This window comes from Rhamphochromis sp. 'chilingali' (genome assembly GCF_963969265.1).
Source record: "Rhamphochromis sp. 'chilingali' genome assembly, chromosome: 11".
In the NCBI taxonomy this organism is placed as follows: Eukaryota; Metazoa; Chordata; class Actinopteri; order Cichliformes; family Cichlidae; genus Rhamphochromis; species Rhamphochromis sp. 'chilingali'.
In genome coordinates this window covers 25,845,779-25,869,050 of record NC_137938.1, presented here as the reverse complement: position 1 = coordinate 25,869,050, position 23,272 = coordinate 25,845,779, and the positions used below count along the sequence as shown (strand labels likewise).

The 23,272-nt window shown below is 41.2% G+C and overlaps 1 protein-coding gene across 1 annotated transcript; it reads right to left on the bottom strand.

Annotated features, from left to right (window-relative positions):
* Positions 1-247: 247 nt before the first annotated feature.
* On the bottom strand, positions 248-23,076 carry gsk3ab (glycogen synthase kinase 3 alpha b). Its single transcript, XM_080897073.1, has 10 exons — positions 22,667-23,076; positions 12,682-12,869; positions 12,489-12,572; positions 10,810-10,920; positions 5,383-5,513; positions 4,904-5,108; positions 3,592-3,687; positions 3,244-3,430; positions 3,045-3,122; positions 248-2,885 (listed from the first exon to the last, which is right to left on the bottom strand). Exons 1-10 carry the CDS (start codon positions 22,839-22,841, stop codon positions 2,818-2,820), a joined length of 1,323 nt encoding a protein of 440 aa, XP_080753199.1. The 5' UTR covers positions 22,842-23,076; the 3' UTR covers positions 248-2,817.
* Between the last annotated feature and the right edge of the window lie 196 nt (positions 23,077-23,272).

Below are 23,272 nucleotides of genomic sequence, written 5' to 3'. Positions count from 1 at the left end.
GGGATAAGATAAATAAAGCGTATATTGTGGCATGATGAAAGAATGAAAATATTTAGTTGGACAACAGTTCCCCTTTAAAGCCTGTATGTCTGTTAATATTGTGGTTAATGTTGAACTTTTACAATCATTTTTTTTAAAATTATTAAGTAAATCTCACAGTATTGTAAACTGTATAGTAATGCCAGTATGTCCTCTATCCTCCATATACAACTCAACTACCCATTATAACTCAGTCATGACACAGGTACAGTTTCATCACTTTATTAATGAGTTTAATTATTTATACCAACAAACAAAAACTGTCTCTCTCCCCCCATCCCTCTCTAATTATCATCATCATCTCCTTTATCCAACTGTTCTGTTCCCATCTAGTATATTCCACTCTTGGACAAGGGGTGGTTTAAAGAGCAGGGTCACAACAGAGTGTGACAGATCAGAACGGGGAAAAACAGATATTAAAACAGCACATATAGCCAGTTTTTCATTTTGGAAAAAATACAGGTAATAATGTCCATGGTCTGCCAGCACGCATACAAACACACATATATTCCCTGCTGCTGTGCTCGAGAAACTCACCATCTGTGAAGCATGCACAGCGTACTAACAGGCCAAGCCCGTTACAGTCACATGACGCACAGAGAAATGAAAAAACAGGTGAGTCAGACAAAGGAGATGATAAATGCCAATGGACAAATTAATTTCCCCCCTTTCCTCCAGACTCACACACACACACACACACACACACACACACACACACGCATACAGTGACCCGTGCTCCCTCCCAACACCACGACCCCACAGATCCAGAGGCTTGTAACATTCCCTTCACATTGAAGTTTAATGGAAAACTGGAGTTCCACCTGTTGGCGAGCAAGTGCACCTGCATTCATATGAGACCACGGATTGGACAACGCGCTCCAACATCTGGATCCGAGTACAGTATCTTGGATGTGAAATTATTTTGCATGTGAAATTGCTAGACTAAAATGTGGAATTAAAAAAAAAAACGCAAACAAAACAAAACAAAAAAGAATCCCTCAATTTTACCCACCCATCAAAAAAAAAAAAAAAAACCCACAACACAATAAATAAAACAGTTATGACAACATTTATGGGGGAAAAGGGGCCGCTCTGAAGAGAGAAGTGGAGGGAGAGAGAATAAAAATGAAACGTTTTGTTCTGTTTTCCCCTCGTGAACCAGGGACTGAAATGAAATCGTATTTACAGACTGCGACTGAGGATAATCACCCGGACGCTGCTGCGCCGGTCTACTAGAGGAGAAAAAAAAATTACAGGAACAACAATATAATAACAATAATAACAAAAAAAAAAAAAAACCAAAATAAAATAAAAGGTACTTGATATTTACAAGTTTAGCAGTGGGCAGGGGAAAAAAAAAAAAAAAGAAGAAAAGGGGGAATCTGAAGCCAGAGGGATGAAGACTAGGAGGGATGGAAGGGGGGAGGCTCCAAAAGCTGTTGGATTTCAGGGGTTCGAGCATAATTTCTGGTCAGATTATTACTGATATTAGTGGAAGTAAAACAGCGTGGTCGACATGGGCTGAACATGCGTGTTGGAAGAGAGGAAACTGGCCACGCCCACAGAGGACTGCCAGCTGCGTGAATCATTCCCGACCATCACCGCATGGCGCGGAGAACATGATATGAGCTTTGCAGGCGGACTTGCTTTGGGAAGGGGCGAAGATGGTTTCAACACTCTGGCGACACACAAAATGAAATCACAGTCATCCTCCAGCACAAACAATAAGCGGCGCCAGTGATGGTGTGAGCGGCGAAAACAGCATTCTTCAACATAATCAGGCTGATACGAACAGCAACATCATTCAAAACACGGCGAGGCACCGAGGCTACTCTGAGATGTAGCCGGAGCCCCCCACCAACATTTGCTTCCCTCTACTCCCTTTTAGAGATGTGCAATACTCACTTGAGAATTAAATTGAAACTCTTGGTTTCCAGCTTAAATGACGACATGAGCTTATACAGAAAAAACTGAAGATGTGCGCTCTGCTCGCACAAAACTCCCTCTCGTTCACGTAAAAGGCAGTGCTGGAGCTAATACTCGAAAACAAACGGTGAACACGGGCTGGGGAGCTCTTCTCTGTAATAAAAATCTAAAACCACCTCTTATCTAAAATGACACGCACAATCTTGAGCCAACACTGTATTCGCTGGGAGATTTTTTTTGTTTCAAATCATTCCTCTGGTGAATCTGTTCACCAGTGGCCTTTGTGAACTGACAACTTAAGTGGAAAGCGACAGACAGTCCACAGAGTTAGCTGTACAGTATAAGTGTGGCATTTTTGACCCCACAAAGGATGATTGTCTACCAGTCGGGCCTTATGCACTAACTAGCCAATCAGGATCCCAATCAATGGCACTGTGGCCACACATAAAATTCAAATAAAATGAACTAAAAAAGAAAAAAAGGGATAAAAGCCAACTGTTGATTATATTACAGATAATCCACATAATATATACAAGCCCCCTCCTCATCTCCTAAACATCCTAAGAGGTCAGACAGCAGCCAACCTGGACTTGGGCCTGCATCCTATAAATAAGCCCAAGCACAACTACCTAAATGTCCTCAACCCACAGCTGCAGGTGCAGCATTTTATTGAAAATGGTTAAATATTCAGGGGAAATAGCAGTGCTGAGTTTTTACGTGGGTGTATCTAGTTTCTTTTCCTTGTATTGTAAGGGTTTGGAGCCAGGAGGAAGGTTGAGAGGGAGAGGAGCAGAGGAAAGTAAAAAGAACATGGGGAAGACAAAACAGAAAATATGACAGAGGGATGAATGCTCAGGTGCTGTTGTTGATGGAGCTAGGTGCTGAGCTGGGCTGGGCGGTACTGTCTGACACACTGCCCTCTGCAGGGGAAAAGAGGAAGCACAAGTTTTAACAATTACAGACAAAAAAAAAAAAAAAAAAAAATATATATATATATATATATATATATATATATATATATATATATATATATATATATATATATAATTTTTTTTTTTAAAGCCCATTTAATAACGTACCGTGTGATGCAGGCGATGTCTGTGCACGAGCGTGAGGAGGAATGAGTGTGGAGTTCAACTGGGGCTGAATGGACAGCTCTGAGAGAACAGGGCAAAGAAAACATGATTAATGATACTGATACAATATAAATAACAGCTGATAATCTGTGCAAGAAACAGACTGCAGGAAAGAAGAAAAAAAAAAAAAGGACATGCTGACCAACGGGACTGAAGTTGAATAGGGGCGGAAGTTCTCGCCCGCTGGGGAGGCGGGTGTTCGGCTGGCGCAGCTCATCGAAGAAGGCGTGCGCACATGCCTCCAGTGGCGACAGCCGGGTCACCGGCGTGTATTCCAGCAGTCGAGAGCAGAGAGCAATGGCCTCCGGTGGGGTACGAGGCTTAAACACCTGATAGGAGATAGAAAGAAAATGTATCGATGATCAATGCTAGCATGAATTTGGATTCATTAAAATTAGTTTAGTGTGACGTTTTCTCTAAAGAGCAACAGTAACTGCATTCAGAGAGGTAAACCTCTCAACGTCAATATTGTCCAGTAATGGGAGCATACCTTTGTCCAAGGGTGTGCTTTGATCTGTGGGAACTTAAACTCTGTGTAGTTGGGGTTCATCTCCCGGATCTGCTCCCTTGTTGGCGTCCCCAAAACCTGCCAAACAGGAGTGAAATGTTAACATTTATTTGCATTACATTATATAAATGAGTCTGAATCTTGCAACTGTCTGATATGCACTACTTCAGAGATCACAGATGAAACACACTGCATTGGTATTAAGTTAAATGGCAGTCCAGCCTCTTTGCAGACAACCTTGAGATTCCTTTGCATTATATTGCCTCTTATTAATTATTGATGGATTGTTTTGCTTTCCTTTTAGGATGCTGCAAAGCTGTATTGAGATCATTTTTGGACTGGTTCTAGCCCTCAGGCTGTCTTTTGCCTATTTAATACCAGCTATCATCAAATATGAGTACACACCTAATGATTTTAAACATTACAATAAACCCATCTCAATATGTGTTGGGGCCTGTCCAACAGTGAGACGAGGGAGTCTAAGGGGACAACAGCAATATAATAATGGTATGAAAACACAAGAAGGGAAGGGAATTGTTTGCTAGTAAATTGATCCAGTCGTTGTCTGAGGTGGATGAAAAATAAATAAATTGTACAGCTTACCCGGGAAGCCCAGATAGCTAAGTGTGGGAAAATGGACTCATACTTCAACCCTGAGTGAACACACCTAAAAGTGCTTTGAAACACGGCATGCATACAAAAATGTATGCATAAATAGTAATACTAATAGGAAAAGATCCTGGTCTTTTCTTTGTTGAGTGGTATTAAACCAAAAGCACTTAAGAGTCACAAGTCATAACAGAAAAGATCATTATCTGAGTTTTTTCATATTCATGAATACGGCTCTGTGTTTGTTCACAATGTGCATCTGTGCATATTTATATTTTCTTCATTCAGAGATGTTTTCTAATATTTAAGTTTGTTAAACACAACAAAATGAAAGGTAACATTTTCTAAGACAGAGCTGCTTTTGAAGGACCAAGTTAAAAAAAAAAAATGTTGTGCAGCCCTGACCTCGACCAAGCATGTTTTTTCCTCCATATTTCTTCAATATGCAGTTCCTTTATAAACAATCCTACATTTACAATATTACAAGGTTCAAGGTTCTTCATTTGTCACATGCATAGTTATACAAGTATAACACACAGTGAAATGTAACCTGACACGCTCCTCGACTTGTGCAAAAAAAAAAAAAAAAAAAAAAAGGGGGGGGGGGGGGGGGGCAAAGAGGTAGAGGAAGAAGAGGCGGTGGTATTGCCCAGCTGTACCACTGTTTACAGCACTCTTACTGTACCTTGATGATCTCTACTAGCTGGTCCACACCACTGTCTCCGGGGAAGATGGGCTGACCCAGCAGCAGCTCGGCCAACACACAGCCGGCTGACCAGATGTCAATATTGGACGTGTAGTCGGTGGCACCAAATATGAGCTCTGGGGCACGATAGTACCGCGAGCAAATATAGGAAACATTTGGCTCCCCTCGAACTAGTTGCTTTGCACTGGAGGATTCAGAAAACAGACAGTTCAGGATGAGACTCGCAGTCGGTGTGAACCTTGGATTTGCCAGTGTGTTTGTTTTCACAGTAGCATGTAAGCGACCCAGACATAAAAAAGGCATGAGTGATCCACACAGGGAAAGCGGAGCCCGAGGAAGAGCGCTACACAAACAGACAGCAAACTAAATATCCACAATGAGACAGAAATGGTCACTACAATGCAAAAATGAAAAATGCAGACAGACAGATCTGCCCGCAGGCGGGAAATGTTACTGACCTGCCAAAGTCACAGAGTTTGAGGATGGCCGATTCTGGGTCCACCAGGAGGTTCTGAGGCTTTATGTCTCTGTGACACACGCCCTGGGAATGGATATAGGCCAGGCTGCGGAACAGCTGGTACATGTACACCTGAGGAGGAGACAGAGACACGATGCCCAACAGTGTTTAACAACTCAGACAAAAATCAAACAAATCTAAAAAAAAAAAAGAGCAATTTAAGAACAAAAGCCATTTATATCTCACTGGAGACGTCCTAGCTACAAGCCACCATCAGGATTCCTGCACCGTTTTCATTTTTCATGTTTTTTAAGATCACATGAAATGCAAGTCAATTTATTTTTAGGACAATATACAAGTTTGAAAGAAAAACAATACAGGCATGACTTAATAAATTAAATGAGATATGAACCGAATAAGTGGAAGAAAATCAATAGATGAATAAAAATAATCAATAAATAGTTCATTGTTTTCAGTTTAACAAGTTGTTGCTGCAGGACTGACGACAAAAAAAGAAAAGAATTATTAGCTTCTCTCACAGTGAACTTACACTGCAATTCCATGTTTTATTATAGGCGTGTTATTTCATCCCACAAAGGAGAAAACAGTATTCCTGTCTATCTGGAGAAAAGCAAATTTTTTAGACATTTTAAGAGCAGCCAATTATTTTCACTGCATACATTCTTTTAAATACTAAACTGAAGATTGACAAGCCGGGACGCCCCAGTATCACAAATTTAATGGCTTTGGTGAAGATAAATAACGTGCTATAAAATCGGAGGAATTTTAAGTGCACACTCTGCATTTAAAAGGATCAGAATGAGCCAAAAACGAAGGTGCAGATGAACCAACACAGTCTCATAGCAGCTTGCTAAATAGCCATAACTGTTAATGTAGTGATATATGATTTTCTTTTTTTTTTTCCTACTTTAACGAACTCCTCCTGGGGATTTGGTCCTATAAACTTTTTTTTTTTTTTTTTTGTCCCGTTTGGATCTTTAGCCATCAGAATTGTTGTCTTAAGGCCAAGAAAGATGCCAAGCGGATTTATTTTACCAAGTGGATCATCATGGCCTTGCCATATTGGTCCATTTGATTGACCTTTATTATAATTATGAATTTATTTTATTTTCAGTTGCTACAAATGGGACAGACATGACTGGTGGATAGGACAGGGAGAAAGAATGAAAGAAAGAGAGGGAGAGAAAGAAAACCAAAGGGGAGAAGAGACGGTGAGAAGGGGGGGAAGAAAGAAAAAAAAACAAACAAACAAAAAAAACAAAACACCTGGGTCACCTGTATGGAGAAAAAAAACAGAAGAGAAAGCAAACAACAAAGAGCAACATAATAAAAAAAAACAGCACCATCACAATAAACTAGCTAGCAGTAGATATCAGTAGATACTAAGTAATAAACGATATTGTGCAGCACGCAAGATAGACAGCGCACAATGTGCTTTGAGGCAGCAGCCAAGAAAGCTGTAGTCCGTGTCTGTGAATACCCGTGTGTACACCTGTGTGCATACCTGTGTGGATCAGCATGCTTGCATTCCAAAGGTTTCTCCATGTAATGATCTGCTAGGGAGTGTGGGGAGCCACAGCCCCGTCCTCCAGGGTATGAAGCAGGTATGGAGGAGATCAAAACTCCAGACATCCAGAGGCCCCCAGAACACAAGAGACCAAGGAAGACCAACAGAGGGGCAGCCGCGCCACTGTCCCAGAAAGAGCTGAGGAGAGTCCCAGATGAGGGCTCACTCAGCAGCCGCGGAGCAGAAGCCAGGGGGAGTTGCAGTGACGCGCCCGTGAGCTCCGGCGGCAGCCAGCTGTGCCTGAGTGACCGAGCCCCAGGCCGAGAGGCCGGGGGCACCCCACCTCCGAAGTGGCCCGAGCAAGCCCCAGGCTCCAGGCCCCGATAAGCGGCCGCCAAGGAGTGAGCCGGTGTGTACCCGGACGCCCACCCCCAGACACAAAGAACCACCAACGCACCGACACCTGAGGGAGTCCGCCACTGGCAGGGGAAGTGGTGGTGGGTGGAGATAGGCCTTCAAACCTTGGAGGGCCTGAGATGTCCCCAGAGAGGTGGCGTCTGATACCCAACCTGACATATAGACACAGACATACAGGCACACACATATACAAACATCCATTCCCATCCTCATGCTCTCATATGCACTTACTCCACACTCAACCAACGTGGAGACAGACATAAAGAGACACTGTACACACGATCACACTCCCCAAGCGTACTCTACGAACCGGGTCTAGGTACCCTTGCCCCTGGAGGGGGGAACTGCACCCAGACCCAGGTGGTGTTACCCTTTTCCCTGCGGTGGGGAGAGGCAGACCACCCCGACTCTGCAGCAGCAGGGAGGCCCCACACTCCAGACCGCAGTCGGACGGCCAACTCCTCCTCCTAGCCCCCCCCGCAGGCCGCAGAGAATGGGGGTGAGAGAAGACTCCAAACCTCCCTCCACCCGCTCATTGTAGTGTTGATGCATGTGTTTTCTAAGGTGCATTTAAAACCCAGGAGGGCTTGGAGCTACCTGCCAGAGAGCAGCAGGTAAGCGCATAGTCCCTCCTGATAGCCCTCAATGTCTACGTGTATTTAAAATTGAGAGGTGGGCAACGACGCCAGGGGTGAGGTGTACACCCTGATGGTAATTTGGACTCCGTGTATCGTGCCCCAAGATCCTATATGTATGTGTAATGAGAGTGTGAGTAATGTGAATGTCTAAGTTGTGGGATAAAATTGAGGCAGAGGCAGCCAGAAGGGGACAGAGGGGGGGGGGGGGGGGGGGGGGGGGGGGGGTGTAGCCTCCTCTGCACCCTGGTGACATACCCCTACTCTCCAGCTGCCTCCCTCTTCCCGCTCCACCACAACCACCCACACATGCAGGGCCTTGGAGTAGGGATATGTCACCAGGGTGCAGAGGAGGCGTTTTCGGAGACGTCTGTTACCCACTAGCTCGATAGTTAGCCGGGGGCAAGGCTCACTAGAGCCCGTGAGAACCCCGGACTCCCGGCAAATCGTTTTCAAACCCACTGCTGTCTTTCGCTACTCAGGTTAAATATATATAAGTCACTTAGATAACTTCAAAATGTTATTGTTTGGCTTTTTTCAGTATTTTATTTGTTCCTGAGTAAATCGGTTTGGCTGAGATTAAAGTTATAGTTTTTACACAGCTGATTGTCAGAAGTGTGAGATGCTCGAGAATATACTCCGGTGTCCCGTTATATTTTAGATAGCAAGGAGTTTACTTCACTGAAACAATCTGCAAATTTCATTAAAATTTAATAAACTATCATCTTGTCTTTATTTTTAGTTAGCACATACAGTAAACACTTAAAGCTGTAAGCTAATGATAGTTATATAAGAGCAGATGCTGCTGGTGCAATAAGCTGTATGTTTTACGTCCAATGGATGCATGATCTGATTAGTCGACTAATCGCAAAAATAATCGGTGACTAGTCGACTATCAAAATAATCGTTTGTGGCAGCCCTACTTTCCACATTTAAAGGGTGAAAAAGTCCACATGGTGTTAGTGATGGTGTCGCTTCCACCAGAGACCATAGTTCACTTCCTACAACGAGCAGAAGCTTATGCGTCAATTGTGTTGTTTTAAATAAGTTACTAATTACCAATAGCTAACCAGCTTGTTAGGTTTATATGCATTTAAAAACTACTCAGATTCAGAAAGAGCTCATTGTTTGGTTTAAAACACGACAGTTGCCACTTTGTTCAAAGCTTGTTTTCTTGGTTGCCATGGAGAGAAATCTGTGCTGATGAGTGTGGATGACAAGCGTGCTTCAGACAGGAAACATACTTCCCATTAGTCTGACAATTGTGCTGACTGTTGGGAAAAAAAGAAACCTGGACAGATTGTGTCCAAACAAATAGATCACTTTCTCATCAGCATTCTACGTTGTGCCCTGAGACCGGGCAGCGTGTATTGTGCTGCAAATTAAATGTTGTTAAACTTTTACTAAAATGGATGATTTAATCTGTAGGCACAGCTGATTCTGTATAGATGTTCACCATATGTTAGTCACATCAACATGTGCCCCAATTCTGTTTTTGGGCACAATGTAAAGGGGTTTGTCGAAAGAAGCAGCTGTTCGTTTGTCTCATGCAGCCTGTGGTGTTGTGCTTCTATACCAAAATAACACAAGGGTGAAAAATACTCCCTGAAGATCTACGGCCAGCTCCTATTTGGCATCTGCCTACACACCCGAGGTCGATGATGTTGTTATGGAATGAGAAATTCACCACACAGTTAAGTGTGTGCCCATTAAATGTGCCTGTGACACACAGACAGTAAGCATCTTAATTCGTCATCATCTCCATTATCATCATTATTGCCCACATGATGCACTGACAGCAGGCTGGCCAGATTATAAAATACTGCAGACAAGATGACTGAGGGATAAGAGATGATAGTTAAAAGGGGGGCAGAGAGAGGTAAGAGGAGATGAAATGGCGAACATGACACCAAGGGAGACATGGAGGGGGGAGAAGACCCTGCATATGGTGACAGACGGTTAGAGAAAAAAAAAAAGAAAGAGTGACAGAGATCAGTATGCATCTCAAAGGCACAGGGGAGCAGGAGGCTGAGGTAGGGAAATGGGCCATGAGACAGCTATAATGTCCTCTGCTGCTTCGCACACAGTAAGCACGTAAACACTCTCCAAACTGAGCACCCGAAACAGACAGCCAAGAAGACTGCAAACAAATCACTTCCCTTGGGACCATCCTTCCTCTTTTCTGCTTTCATAATCCTGAAACGGTGAGCTGCCTGTTTTTATTACATCCACAAGCAATTACTGAACTAAAATTTACTCCCAGTTTCCAACAGATTTTTTTAAAGCTTCCAAGAGCGTCCCAGTAGGTGCACTAATGGCTTAAATTTAAAAAACCTTAATCCTTAATGATTTTCAGAAACTTTGACCTTTGACCTTGACCTCAAGTTCGCCAGGATTCTAATTTGTCTGAGATTTTGAAAAACGTACGTCCCCTCATTCTCGTGTTCACAAGATTTTCAGAAAACTTTACCACTGGCCTTGAATTCAAGGTCACCAGGATTTATACTTGTCAGAGATTTTTAATAGATGCATCCATGGTATCAATTTGAAACTCTAACATCCCCTCATTTACAAACTTCAACTTGGTTGAGAACGATACTCAGTTAAAAACTCTGTTTGAAGATAAACAGAGTGGTCTGTGTCTGCGTTCACAAACAGACCTCACAATATGTCTTTATGGTTATAATGTCCTTTTTAATAAATGAAATATACAAGATTTAAACATGGCAGTAATAAATAAACCACTCACTTTTCAATGCATACAGTGACATGGTGATAGCAGTGACCGGGAAATGCTCACGTGAGCAGCAGTGTGTGTGTGTGTGTGTGTGTGTGTGTTTCTACCCACCTTAACATAGATGATGGGGATGGTGGTCTTGGCCTTATTGAAGTGGCGAGCCACCCTGTACACCGTCTCGGGGACGTAATCCAGCACCAGATTCAAATACACCTCATCTTTCTGGTAAAGAGGAACAAAAGCAAAGAGGATTGTGTGATTACTGGAGGAAAATGAATCTTAACCACTTCAAATCGAGTCCCAAAAGTGAAACCAGATCAAATGAATGTAATGAAACAGTGTATTGTGCATGGGGTGTAAAAAAAAAAAAAAAGAAAGAAAGATATAGCTGATACAACCAGACAGTGGGGATACACTTCAGCAGAAGTCAATACAGCCAATGGCCCGGGGCTAGTAATAAGTATGTCGGACAAAGTGATTGACCGTCATTGTCCCAATGACAGTGTTTCCACCAACCACAGTTAAGTTTACCTGTGAAACAACCTGACGAAAGCTACCTTGAGCAACGAGCAATATTTTCCTGCTATTTTCAAATTAAAAGCAGTATATGAGGCTACAAAAATATAGAGGCTCTTGTTAGTGGGACTGCAAACACAGCATGAAGACAATGCTGGTTGTTGACTCAACAGTGTGAGAATGTCACTTGCATTTGTGGCTAAAAATAGATGCAGGTGGATTGTAAAATGTATCTCAGAGGGAATAAAGACTTTTAGGAGATTCTGCCTCTGGTCTTCTGGAAAAAATATACAGCAGTATGGACAACAACGCTTTCATACTTTGACCTGAAGCTGCAGTCACCACAAAAAAGAAAAAGCAGTAGCACTAATCCCTGTGGTCACAATCAAAACCTTAGACACTAAAAAGTCAATAAGAGTCCCACAAACCACCTGTTCAACAAGCTTCAACATGGGAGAATCTTTTTCAGCTGCTACCATCCAGCACTGGATTGTTGCAAGTAGCCACAAAGCCAATGAATTAAAAAGAGGTTAAAATAAGAGCCATCTGTATGCTGTCAAAGCTGCTAGTTACTGTGGAACAACTTTAAATTCTTTCTTTGTAGCAGTGGTACCTGCAGCACTCAGTGTGCCTGAGGAGGGCCAATGAGGGATGCTGACTTAAATGCTAAAACCAATGCGCAATTATGAGTGTGATCACAGTTTACTGCTTTGCTGCTGTAAATATTTCTAAAGTAAATTAAACTATAAATGCTGAAATAACACCAGCAAAGAGCTAATTTATTAACTTTTTTACTTTCAGATTTGACATGATAGAGGCAGACTGAGTCATATGGTGACTCTACACTAGATTTGGCTAAAAACTAAAAGAACAGAATATCGCTTAAGCATCCAGATCTGAGGAATTCAGGGACTGAAACATTTGTTCCCACAGCATCAGAAGATTAATTCACTAGTCAGTGTGTCACAAAGTCATCTGCTCAAGTATTATTTGCTCAAGTCTTCAGAGATTTAAAAAGTGTGCCAAGCATAGTCTGTGATTTCTCTTTAAAACCACAATAATCTGAGCGATTCAAATAAAGAGCTTGGACCCCATCAACTCCAAGTATTCAACTATTCATTGTACAACAAAGACCAAGATCGGCTTGTCCAAAACATGTCTGTGAATTATCACTGATGCATGGAAGATTAAATGCCAGGGAGTGGAAGTACAGTGCTCCATCTGCTAAGTTTCTACAATATACAACGTAAAATGTCAGGTCAGTGCAAACACACCTTCTCTCCACTGGAGTAGAAGAAGTAACGTAGCCTGACAATGTTGCAGTGGTCCAATTTTCTCATAATTTGCAGCTCCCTATTCTGCAAGAGGAAAAGAGAGACGAAGGAAAAGTGAGTGAACTGCACAAGGTGAAAAACTAGCATTTACTTCACTGTAATTATCTGTCCAGGTAAGCCTGTCTAAGCATACCTTAAATCTCTTGTCTTGGAGAACTTTCTTAATTGCCACCATCTCCTGGGTGTCGATGAGGCGAGCCTGGTAGACCACTCCAAACGAGCCATTTCCTATAACCTTTATGTCTGTGTAGGACACTTCCTGTGGGCGATCAGGGCCCTGACCGGGTGTGGCTACCACCGTCGTCACTTTGCCACTGTCTCCTGTGGATGACAGAAAGAAAAAAAAAAAAAAACAACTTGTTAGAGATCCTGAAATTATTAAAAAACATTTGGCTTTACCTGACAGTTACACATCTTAGCACTTAAATAATACTACTGAAATTAGATCAAAAATGATGTAAAAGTAAAAGCTCCTCAGGCACAATCCAGACTGATAATGAACTTCTTCTCACAACACTTTGCCCTTGCTTTCTTGAGGAAAATCAGCCTAAACGTCTTTCATACTGGACCCATGCATTAAAATGATCTATTTATTCAACACTGCTATCAATGATTAATCCCTTCTTGTTACAAATACCTGAAACCTGAGGCCAAAAAAGGTTTTCCAAAAAAATATTACAGCTAAAAGCCAAATTTACTAATTACTGACTACATTAACCAATATAATTAATTCCCTGTAGTAATTCCCTGTAGCTGCTGCTTTAGCTACACAACCTGGCTAAAGCAGAACAGTCAGGTTGGGAACTGTGCACCAAACCGAATATGGAAGTATCAATCACAGTTTCAGCTTTGCAGATTCAATTCGATCGATACCATATTTAAATAACAGGCATATGTCTGACAGAAAAGCAAAATTAATGAGGATAAAACAACATGGCAAAAATCACAGTTTATGCAACTCTTTTTGTGTGCGTGCGTGCGTGCGTGCGTGCGTAAAAGCACATTACCATCGTCTAGTAGAATTTAATGCATCAACAGGTTTTTTCCAACCACCTTTAAACCACTGAAATAAATAAACAGAAGAGCTTGCAAATCTGCCATTAGATTGGTAAAACCTGTGTGGGGCTGTGAGACTCTTGGAGAAAAAAAAAATAGCAGAATAGTTTCCAAAGAAAATAAAACAGCATGGGCTTGATCTTAGCAAAATATATAGTCTTGATTATTTAATACAATTATTAATAAACTTCAACATCATGCAGTTACTAAATTTAACTTCAAATGTAATGCAATTTAAAATAAAAAGTAAATAAAGAAATAGAGAACCTTTTTTGCACCATGGGCCGGTTTAATTTCAGACAATATTTTCACAGACCGGCCTTTAAAGTGTCGCAGATAAATACAACAAAATAAAATGATACGACCAAGACAAAAAACTGTGGTATTTTGCAAATATGATAAAAAAAAAAAAAAAAAGTGAATTCACCGTGTAATTGTGTAACTTTATTAGCAGCGTCCTCCTGAAATGCGCTAACAACATAGAGAGTAACAGCCTCCTGTCTGCCCTTTAATGCTCTCTGGTCGCTATGGTAATGCTTAAATATTTCTTTCAAAATAAGATACACAACTACAACACGGGAAAAGACCCAGGGAAACCGCGTTAACAATAAAAACTGTGTAAACCATAAATTTCACACCAGAGCCTCAACTCTGGCAGCCCGTTACCAAACGACTCACGGACCGGTACTGGTCCATGGCCCAGGGGTTCCTGTACTAAAGGATGTCTGCAGGTACAGATGTGGCATATTGTATTTATTTTAAGACATTGCAGTCCATTCATAATGAGTCCTACTAATGGATAGTTATTAAATATGAATGCTTACCTTTGTACATTAAAATTATTAAGGCTATTAAGGTTATGGTTTACTAGACCTTCCCACTTTAGATCAAACTGGACTGTATGTGTTCCCAACCGGTTGAGCAGTGATACTGTCAGGCTAATGTTCGACCTTGTGGAAATCAGGCAAAGTGAGAAGCTTAAGACCCAACAGTATCTGACACTTCTAGTTAGGGTCAAGTAGCTGCTCAGAGTTTTATGACTGTGCAAGTGTTGGTTCAAGAATTATCTGACAAATGGGCACCAGAAGCAATGACACTGGGAGGGGATGAAGAGCAGAGAAGAAGCCCATTGCCAAAAGGCTCGTCAGAGCCTGTGATAACATTGCATGGACAGTAGCACACCCAGAGGTGCTTCCATTTCCTGGGCTTGCTCACTTCGCCTGTCTCAACAGGACCCCTCCTGATCTCTGCTATGTCTTTGAGTTACAAAATGGAATCAGACAATGAAACATTTTATTTCTCCCGACTAGCCTAAGTGATTTGGCTTCATCAGCTGCCCTTCCAGCACATGCTTAGACAACAATTATTTAGTCAGATAGATTACCACCTCCGAATGATCAGTGCTGACCAAAGGCAAAAATTATACTTGCCCATTTCTAACGTTTCCAGTCAAAACTTTTTCAAGGTTAACAGTAAATAGAAGCCAGCAGCATATCCACATGATTGGCCTAGATCTGATCTCTACCCTCGAGTCAGCAGGAAATATTCAGCTTTGAGATCAGTCGCGGTGTGGTGTCTGCACACTGCTGTACAGCTGCACATTACATTGCCCCTTTGTGTTTTATTTTAGCATCATTTTTACACCCTTAAAAAAACGAAAGAAAGAAAAAGTTAAGTCACAGGGGAGCACATTAAATATGGAGCAGCTGTGGCATGATAGGGTCTTGAATAATGAATACAAAGATGAGCAGTCTGCTCCTCTGCCAGTGAAGGGCTTTGGTTTCTAATAAGAGCAAACGGACGAGCAAAGTGACTCTGATCACACCCCCACTTAATAAGCAATTACCTTTGAGCTTGTTTGTAAGTGTAAAAAAGCTCAAGCACACACTTAACTTGATAAAATAATTTGTGGTTGCTACTACTTGATCATTAGTAGTTTATTAGCACTCTCCATAAGCGTGTAAGTGGCAGAAAGAAATTGCACCAAAGCTACTGGTCCCTTTAATCCATTCATCTTTCATTTTCCTGAACGATGCTAATCATACTATATACAGTACAGATTTTACTCGTCACAAAACTACACAGTACAACCATGACGGCTTTCAAACTGAATGTGGCACAGCCAGAAATGCTTCTCTCCATTTCCCATTTCTGATAGATCAGATATCAGTCCGATACTTACTCAACATTCTGGAATTTGCTATAAGAATAAGAATAATCCTTTAAGCTGGGCATACACTGTGCGATTTTTTCAGTCGCGTTATTCAGCTTCTGCTCAAACTGCACGATTGACTCGCAGGGGTTAGAAGTAGGGCTGCTCAATTAATCGAATTTTAATCACGATTACGATCTGGGCTTTCAACGATCATTAAAAATGACTGAGCCGATTATTAGCCCCTCCCTCATGCTTTACTCTCGCGCTGCTCCGTGTGGCAAATCAAGCGCACTGCTCTGCATTTCGAACACGCGTCACAACAATTAAGAGGACCCGAGGGAAGCTCGGAAAGCTAAGCAGAAGTTATTTGGAGAGGAGAGTGACTGCCGTTGGTTGAAAAGAAAGGTAAAGAAAAAAAACTTCAGTGGTGTGGAAACATTATGGGTTCGCGGAGTCAGATGTGGATCAAGTAGACACAGTGTGTAAACTTTGCTATGGTGTCGTAGCTGCACCACAGAGCAACACTGCAAAGTTCACATTTTTCATTTATTTCTTATATTGCAAACACTTGCACTGTTATCAGTATTTGCACACTATTTTATATTATTTTTTAAAGTCATTATTCAATACATTGTTATTCTTAACCCTTTAAAGCCGGTCAGAGCAGCATGCTCGTTTTGTATAACTATTTTTAAATCCCTGTAGAACCTGAACCGCTAAGCTAGCACAATAAATTTGTTTCCATATGAAACCAGAGGAGTTACATCTTATGCCATCAGCTTGTCCTAGGTCACGGTTTCCTTCCACATATAGCTTTGCAAAAATTGCATAAAAAGCGCTTGCAGGAACAAAAACATAATATTCCAGAAACACGCTTTGCCGATCCGATCAGCTGTTCATAACACTTCCCACATTGAAAAAGACGTCAACGCGAACTATCGCAAGTGACGTCATTTTCGCGGAAAATGTAGTTTTTTTTACTTGTAGGCCTTAGAACTCGAATTGCACTGCTGGAAATAGTTTATTTTGATGCACATGCACATTCTTTGCAAATTTGCATCATAGGATTGTTTTTTTGTTTTTCCTGCAGTATATAAAAATTGCTGTATCTCCAAAAATAAAACTATGAAGACACTCAAAATAAATTTCCTGTTGTTGTAAACTATTTTTTGCAACTTTTTTGTATTTAAAGTTTTGAGGGATAAACCTCTTAAATTTCTCCAAGTAGAAATATATGTAAAAAAACAAAACAAAAACGATTTTCAATTTTTTTTGTAGTTTATTGCACTTTTTTGCAATTAATGTAGTTACTATGGACTTAATACATACACATTTTAAAAATATGGGCTATAACAGTTGTATTGATGTATAGCAACGTGAAATGCTCTGACAAATGGCACTACAGCATGTAAAAAAAAAAATATATAAGCTCTGGCGGACGAAATAAATATCGTCAAATAATCGTGATCTCAATTTCAGTGAAAATAATCGTGATTATCATTTTTGCCATAATCGAGCAGCCCTAGTTAGAAGTTCGTAGGTCACGATGCAGAGTCTCACACTATACGACCCGATGCTCTGATTTGACCTGAGTGCTCACACTGTGCGTCCATAAAATGAAGGTTATAACAGAAAATCTGTCGCTTGCTCTCCCTCTGTCTTTCACTCACACAGACGCGCACACCACCACCATCAACTTTGCTAAATTGCTAATGAAAAACATTGATCAGGCAGCTGTGATTGAGCAGCAATGTAAATCCAACTATTTTCACGGTTGTTGTGGTCAAAAAGGCTCGGATGAGCTTGCCAAAGTTCTACAAGTTGTGCCTCCATCGCTTGTGTCCAGATCACACGCTGCACTGCCGTGCTGCTCCGTCTTTTCACTTCCATTTCTGTGTTTGCGTGTGCGCAGTGTGAGAGGCTTTGGTGACACCCTTACGACGGCCGACAGGATTTCAAACAGGTTTGATTTTCTTATGACCAAGCGATTGATGATTGGGAGCTGGTCGTGAGGTGTTAATCGCTCCCCTTACCCCACGTATACTACACGATGCACGACACACGATGAAGGCGAAACTCGGGCCAATCACCAAAACGGTCACACGACTGGAAAATCGGCTCAAAATGAGCCAAAAATCGCACAGTGTATGCCCAGCATTAATTGTCCGACAAGGGGAAATTTGGGTGTAACAGCAGCAAGAAATACACATATACAAACAAACAGTACACAAGACATAGAACAGAAACATACACATTTTTTACATATTTACATCAAGGACAATGGTTACCAAAAACAGAGTACTGTAATAATATATATAACAATGTTCTGTTTACTTCACCACAGCAGCACTTCAAAGGTGTGTAACACCAGTACCAGCTCCAGATTTCTGTTTTATGCTTGAGCCTTTTTTTCCCACTAAACTGCAACTTGTGGTCAACGCGGCTGAAAAGCTCAGATGAGCTGATGCTTTAACTTCTGTCTCACTCGTTATGTTCGGTCGCAGAGTCCTTTTTTGTTTTAGGAGAAAATAAACTACATGAATAATGCCAAAAAAGCCACTTAATTTTTACTGATTGATATCATCCTTTATTATTCCACCAACACAAATCAAGTAAAATTATACTTTTGGATCTATTGATTTGTAGCACTTTAATTTACAAAGAATGCTGTTTATGTTGAACCTGAGGTCGTACACAAGCATAATTCCTTCTCTTCCACATAGAAAAATACTATTAGATCAGTATTCTCCATCTGATCAGATAAATGTAGTCAAGGTATGTGTATAGTATTGTAAATGGAAAAAGATACTCAAATAGTATCTGCCAGTGCTCAGTAATAACCTTACACAGAGCTCTATTACTGCTATATTTGAAGTCTGTATACCACACTGGGTGGAAACCATGAGCAATGGGTTACACCCAGAGATGCTGTGGAGTTCAGTGCTGACTCAGAGCTGCTGAAACACTGAACTTCATAATATCACAGATGAACAATGTTGTTAATGTGGATTTGTCATGTCTTGATGATACCAGTTTGCTTAATGAGGTTGGTGTGGCTGGACTGACATCATTCCACTTCCTCTCCTGACAGTATGTTATATCACTAATTATGGACGTGTGTGTATGTGAGAGAGAGAATGTTCGGGGAAAATAGCTCAATTATTCTAAAAAACAGGCACTTTATAACAGAGAGGTATAGTTTGAGGTTCTTGTCCAACTAAGAATTCAACATTAGCAACAGACACAAATAGAAAACAGTGATTCTACCTTAGGCATTAGGCTTTTTTTGTATGAACAAAAATGTTACTGTTACACTAATAAAAAGGGCTGTGCGTGTAATGAAAACTGGTACTGAGTCCTCGATCAGTTTGGTGTTCTTATTTATTTGATCACGTCTTTGTCCATTTGTGTTTAGATTAGATCTAATTAATTTCACACATTTTAGTTTTTTCCCTTCAGTTGCAGCTGGGCTCTGTTACCTCTGGCATCAGTGATCACAAAGTGTTTTTCAGTGGTCAATTAGTGCTTCTGATTGACATTTTTAAGGTTATACAACTGAAAAGGGGTTATAAGCAGTGATATAACTGCAGTCTGTTAATGCTCCTTACTAATCGAGAGCAAACGTTCCCTGACTGCTGGACTAAAAAACAAAAGACGTTGATCAAATGACTGTAAACTGGATGTAAGGTCTGTAAAAAAAAAGCATCTGGATCAGTTGCAGAGCGTCAAAAAACGCTCTTCTGCTTTCCTGCTCTTCTCTCCAAGGTCAGATACCCACCCTCTACGTTCCCCAAATTTGTGAAACTGATGATCTGCCTCTCCCTGATAACATGCTCAGTGATCCCCTTTATTAAACAATACAGCAAGTGGCACATATTTACTTTCTGACAGCTTATTTTAAGAAATCTTTCTGAGAAACTACAATTCAGATTTGGAAAATGAAAAGTTATCTAACAATAGTAAATTACATTATGCTTCTAAATTACTACTTAAGGAAAATCTGTTTTCCCCCCCTCCGTTTTAGATTAACAATTAGCCTGGAGTTTTCTTGGTTATCCACACCATGTTTAGGTGTGAACTGAGCCAGGGTTAAGTTTGGATGAAAGACAAAAACATGGAGATGGCGAGCGAGCTTAGAGTCCATGTAGTTTAAACATTACACTGGGTTGGGTTTCTATGAGGTCCAGGTAGTGATTACATAACTCAGACGCCCTCTACAGGAAAGGGCAGAGCAGGCTGTACCTGCTGCGGAGACTCAGGTCGTTTGGAGTGGAGGGCCCACTCCTGAAGACCTTCTATGACTCTGTTGTGGCTTCTGCTATCTTTTATGGTGTGGTCTGCTGGGGCGGCAGCATCTCTGCTGGGGACAGGAAGAGACTGAACAGGGTGATCCGAAGGGCCAGCTCTGTTCTAGGATGCCCTCTGGACCCAGTGGAGGTGGTGAGTGACAGGAGAACGGCGGCTAAGCTGTCATCCCTGATGGACAACATCTCCCACCCCATGCAGCAGACTGTGACAGCACTGAGCAGCTCCTTCAGTGGGAGACTGCGGCACCCACGGTGTGGGACGGAGAGATTTCGCAGGTCTTTCCTCCCCACTGCTGTCAGACTCCATAATAAAGACTTTAACTGATCAAGCACACACATCCATACATATGCAATAATACTAAGTGCAATAATCCTTTCTGTCATCGTTGTATTTTTACTCAGTTGTATATAGTATTTGTATTCTATTTTTATCTTATTGTATATTTATTTTATTTTATTCTACTGTATATAGTATTTTATTTTATTCTATTCTGTACAGTTGTGTACTGTATTTATTCTTATTGTATTCTAATTTTTGCCTCATAACTTTTGCACTGTCCACTTCCTGCTGTGACAAAACAAATTTCCCACGTGTGGGACTAATAAAGGTTATCTTATCTTATCTTATGAAAACAAGATGTTCATGATAATGAACATCTTGGTAAATTATTACTTGTTAAAATTCATTTTTGCTTTATCTTGCATTACAGACAAAACCCTTTCTTTTAGTACAGTGTGTTTTCACTTGTCTCTCCAAGTCTTAGCCAAGATCATATAAAGACAGCCTTTGATGAGCATCTAGAAGTAAAAGCTGTAAAATCCACATGGGTGAACCTACGAAGAAACTTTAATGGTAACGGTCTTTGTGTCTGGACCTCACAGGCTCTATCATCCGGTCTGCTTTTGGTGGCGTGCAACCAAGGCGTTCACTGGCTGTCGACTTTCCGTCATTCACTGCCTGGCCACCCATTCTCCTGTGAGCCTGCTGCTGCCTGGGACTTTCACTAACTCCATTGAGGCTGCTTACTAGCAAGACGGGGGTTTATGGTCAAAAACCCATGCTAATCTGGGTCTAACTCTTGATCAGGTGACACTGCATCTTTCACTATGTTCACCACCTTTTCTCCCTTGATTATATTTTCTTCATTTGAACAAAGCTATAATTCGAGTTTAGGAAAAAGATTTAGCTACCACATGTTTGCAAAGTTTATGAATACTTGTGTTACCGAGATCAGAATTATTGAACAAAACAATCATGATTATTGTTTTTTGCAATAGTCATAATGTCTTATTTTTAAAATGGGAGTTTAATTAAGTCAATCTTAAATCTATGTATGATAATAAAATGCTTAAAAGTATTAGGAACATTTATAAGTTTCTTAACTATAGGCAGACCAGTCGTGTTTGTGTGTATTCAGTCTCCCACCCCCAAAGGGCCAACGTGAGCCAGGAAAAACCCCTGAGGGGAAATTCATTAAACTGTGGAAAATAAGAAGGCAAGGGACGCAAAAGAAGAAGTTATCCACAGTTGTGCTCATTGTTAAATGGATGAAGATAAGGAAATTTTTCTTTGCCCTCCTTCCGTTTCATCTGCTGTAATTATAGGTAACTGCTTAAACTCAAAATTTAACACATGAGATGTGATGTTATTCTTTTCTGCCGCTTTCATTTTATGCACACTTTGGTTTCAGCCAACTGCAACATGAGCATTTTCCAAGTTCCTGTCATCACACCTGGATGACTACCTGGAAGGAAGTCCTGCTGGCAAACCAGGATGTCCAGAGCACCAGAAATGTTGGCAAAATGGTGAAGACAGTGACTATGTTCCAACTCCCAGCAAAAAAGTACACAGTTAATATACCCCACACTAAGACAGAAGATTTTAAAGATGACCTGAAGTGGGGTTATTTTTCTAAAGTAACAGTCTAAATCCATGCATAGATGAGCCCCTGTTTGCTAAAGTGTAGGCATCCAGAAGGAGCACTTAGATAAGATAGGGTCAATATTTGCTGGTTAATGAGCAAACGTAACAGTTGATTGAACAGTATTGAGAGATTTTCGCTGACGATTATCTCCATGAATTCAAGTTACCACAAAAGGTATCAGCTTACTCGTTACCGGTGTGGGGCAAAACATCAGCACAAGATAAGACACAACCGAGAACAACGATTAATAACCTATATAAGATGGTTTTCAATATGTTAGCAAGACCGCTAACTATTATATCTGATATTAATGACCAATATATTAGCGTGTATGCTTAAAACAACGCTATTGTTGGGTTACAATGCACTAATAACCACTGATCTTTATTAAAAATATGACATGACGTTAGTTAAAGTCGAAATATCAGCGGCTTAGTTCTAAGCTTCCCTTCATAGCTAACTACAATGTTAGCAAGTCGATAAAAGCCCTCGATCGCAAGGCTCCTTTAATGAAAAACATAGCTAGCGTTGGCTACAAAGCTAACCTGCTAACAGATTTAGCTCCACCGCATTAAATAATTCCCGACACGTTTCTTTAAAAAAATAACCAACAGTCCAAGTCTTCGTCTTAACGTGTAAACTGGGCACGTGGTAAAAATATAACATAATACTTACTGGGTAGCTTCAAATTCCCAAAGCCAGTCGAGCTGCTTCCACTGGCTTGTGAACCCCCGGACTTTCCTGTCGAGCTTCCGCCGGCTACCCCTGATCCGGCACCGGCCGCAGCAGATCCGGGACCTCCGGGAGGCTCAGCGAATGAGCTGGTCCTGGGCCGCCCGCTGCCGCTCATATTTATTTGAACTAAAGCCGGGGCTAGGTCGGACGTTATTAGCAGCCACGCCGGCAGATATTTAAGCTGTGTCTGTGTATTTTAATATACTATATAAATAAAAACTACACTTACAACGTTCACTGTAGGTTACCCGTCTCCCCCTTTCTTCCTCTGTAGAGCAGTGATGATGGGGAGGGGGAGGGGGGACTGGGGAGTTGACGCACAACGACGTAAAGTTCGCAAGGCTTCATGGGAAAATGAGTTATTTGGGTCGTTAAGTCTAAAATACGAACCTAACAAACCCGTTTCATTTTACCACAAAAGTAGAAATGTAGACATTGCAACTGGGTTTAAGATCGGGTTCGGACATATAGTGAAATCCATATTAACAGAATCAATTATGCTCTTGAAGCTGGAGTTAATCGTGTGTACGTGTTTAATAAGAGTAA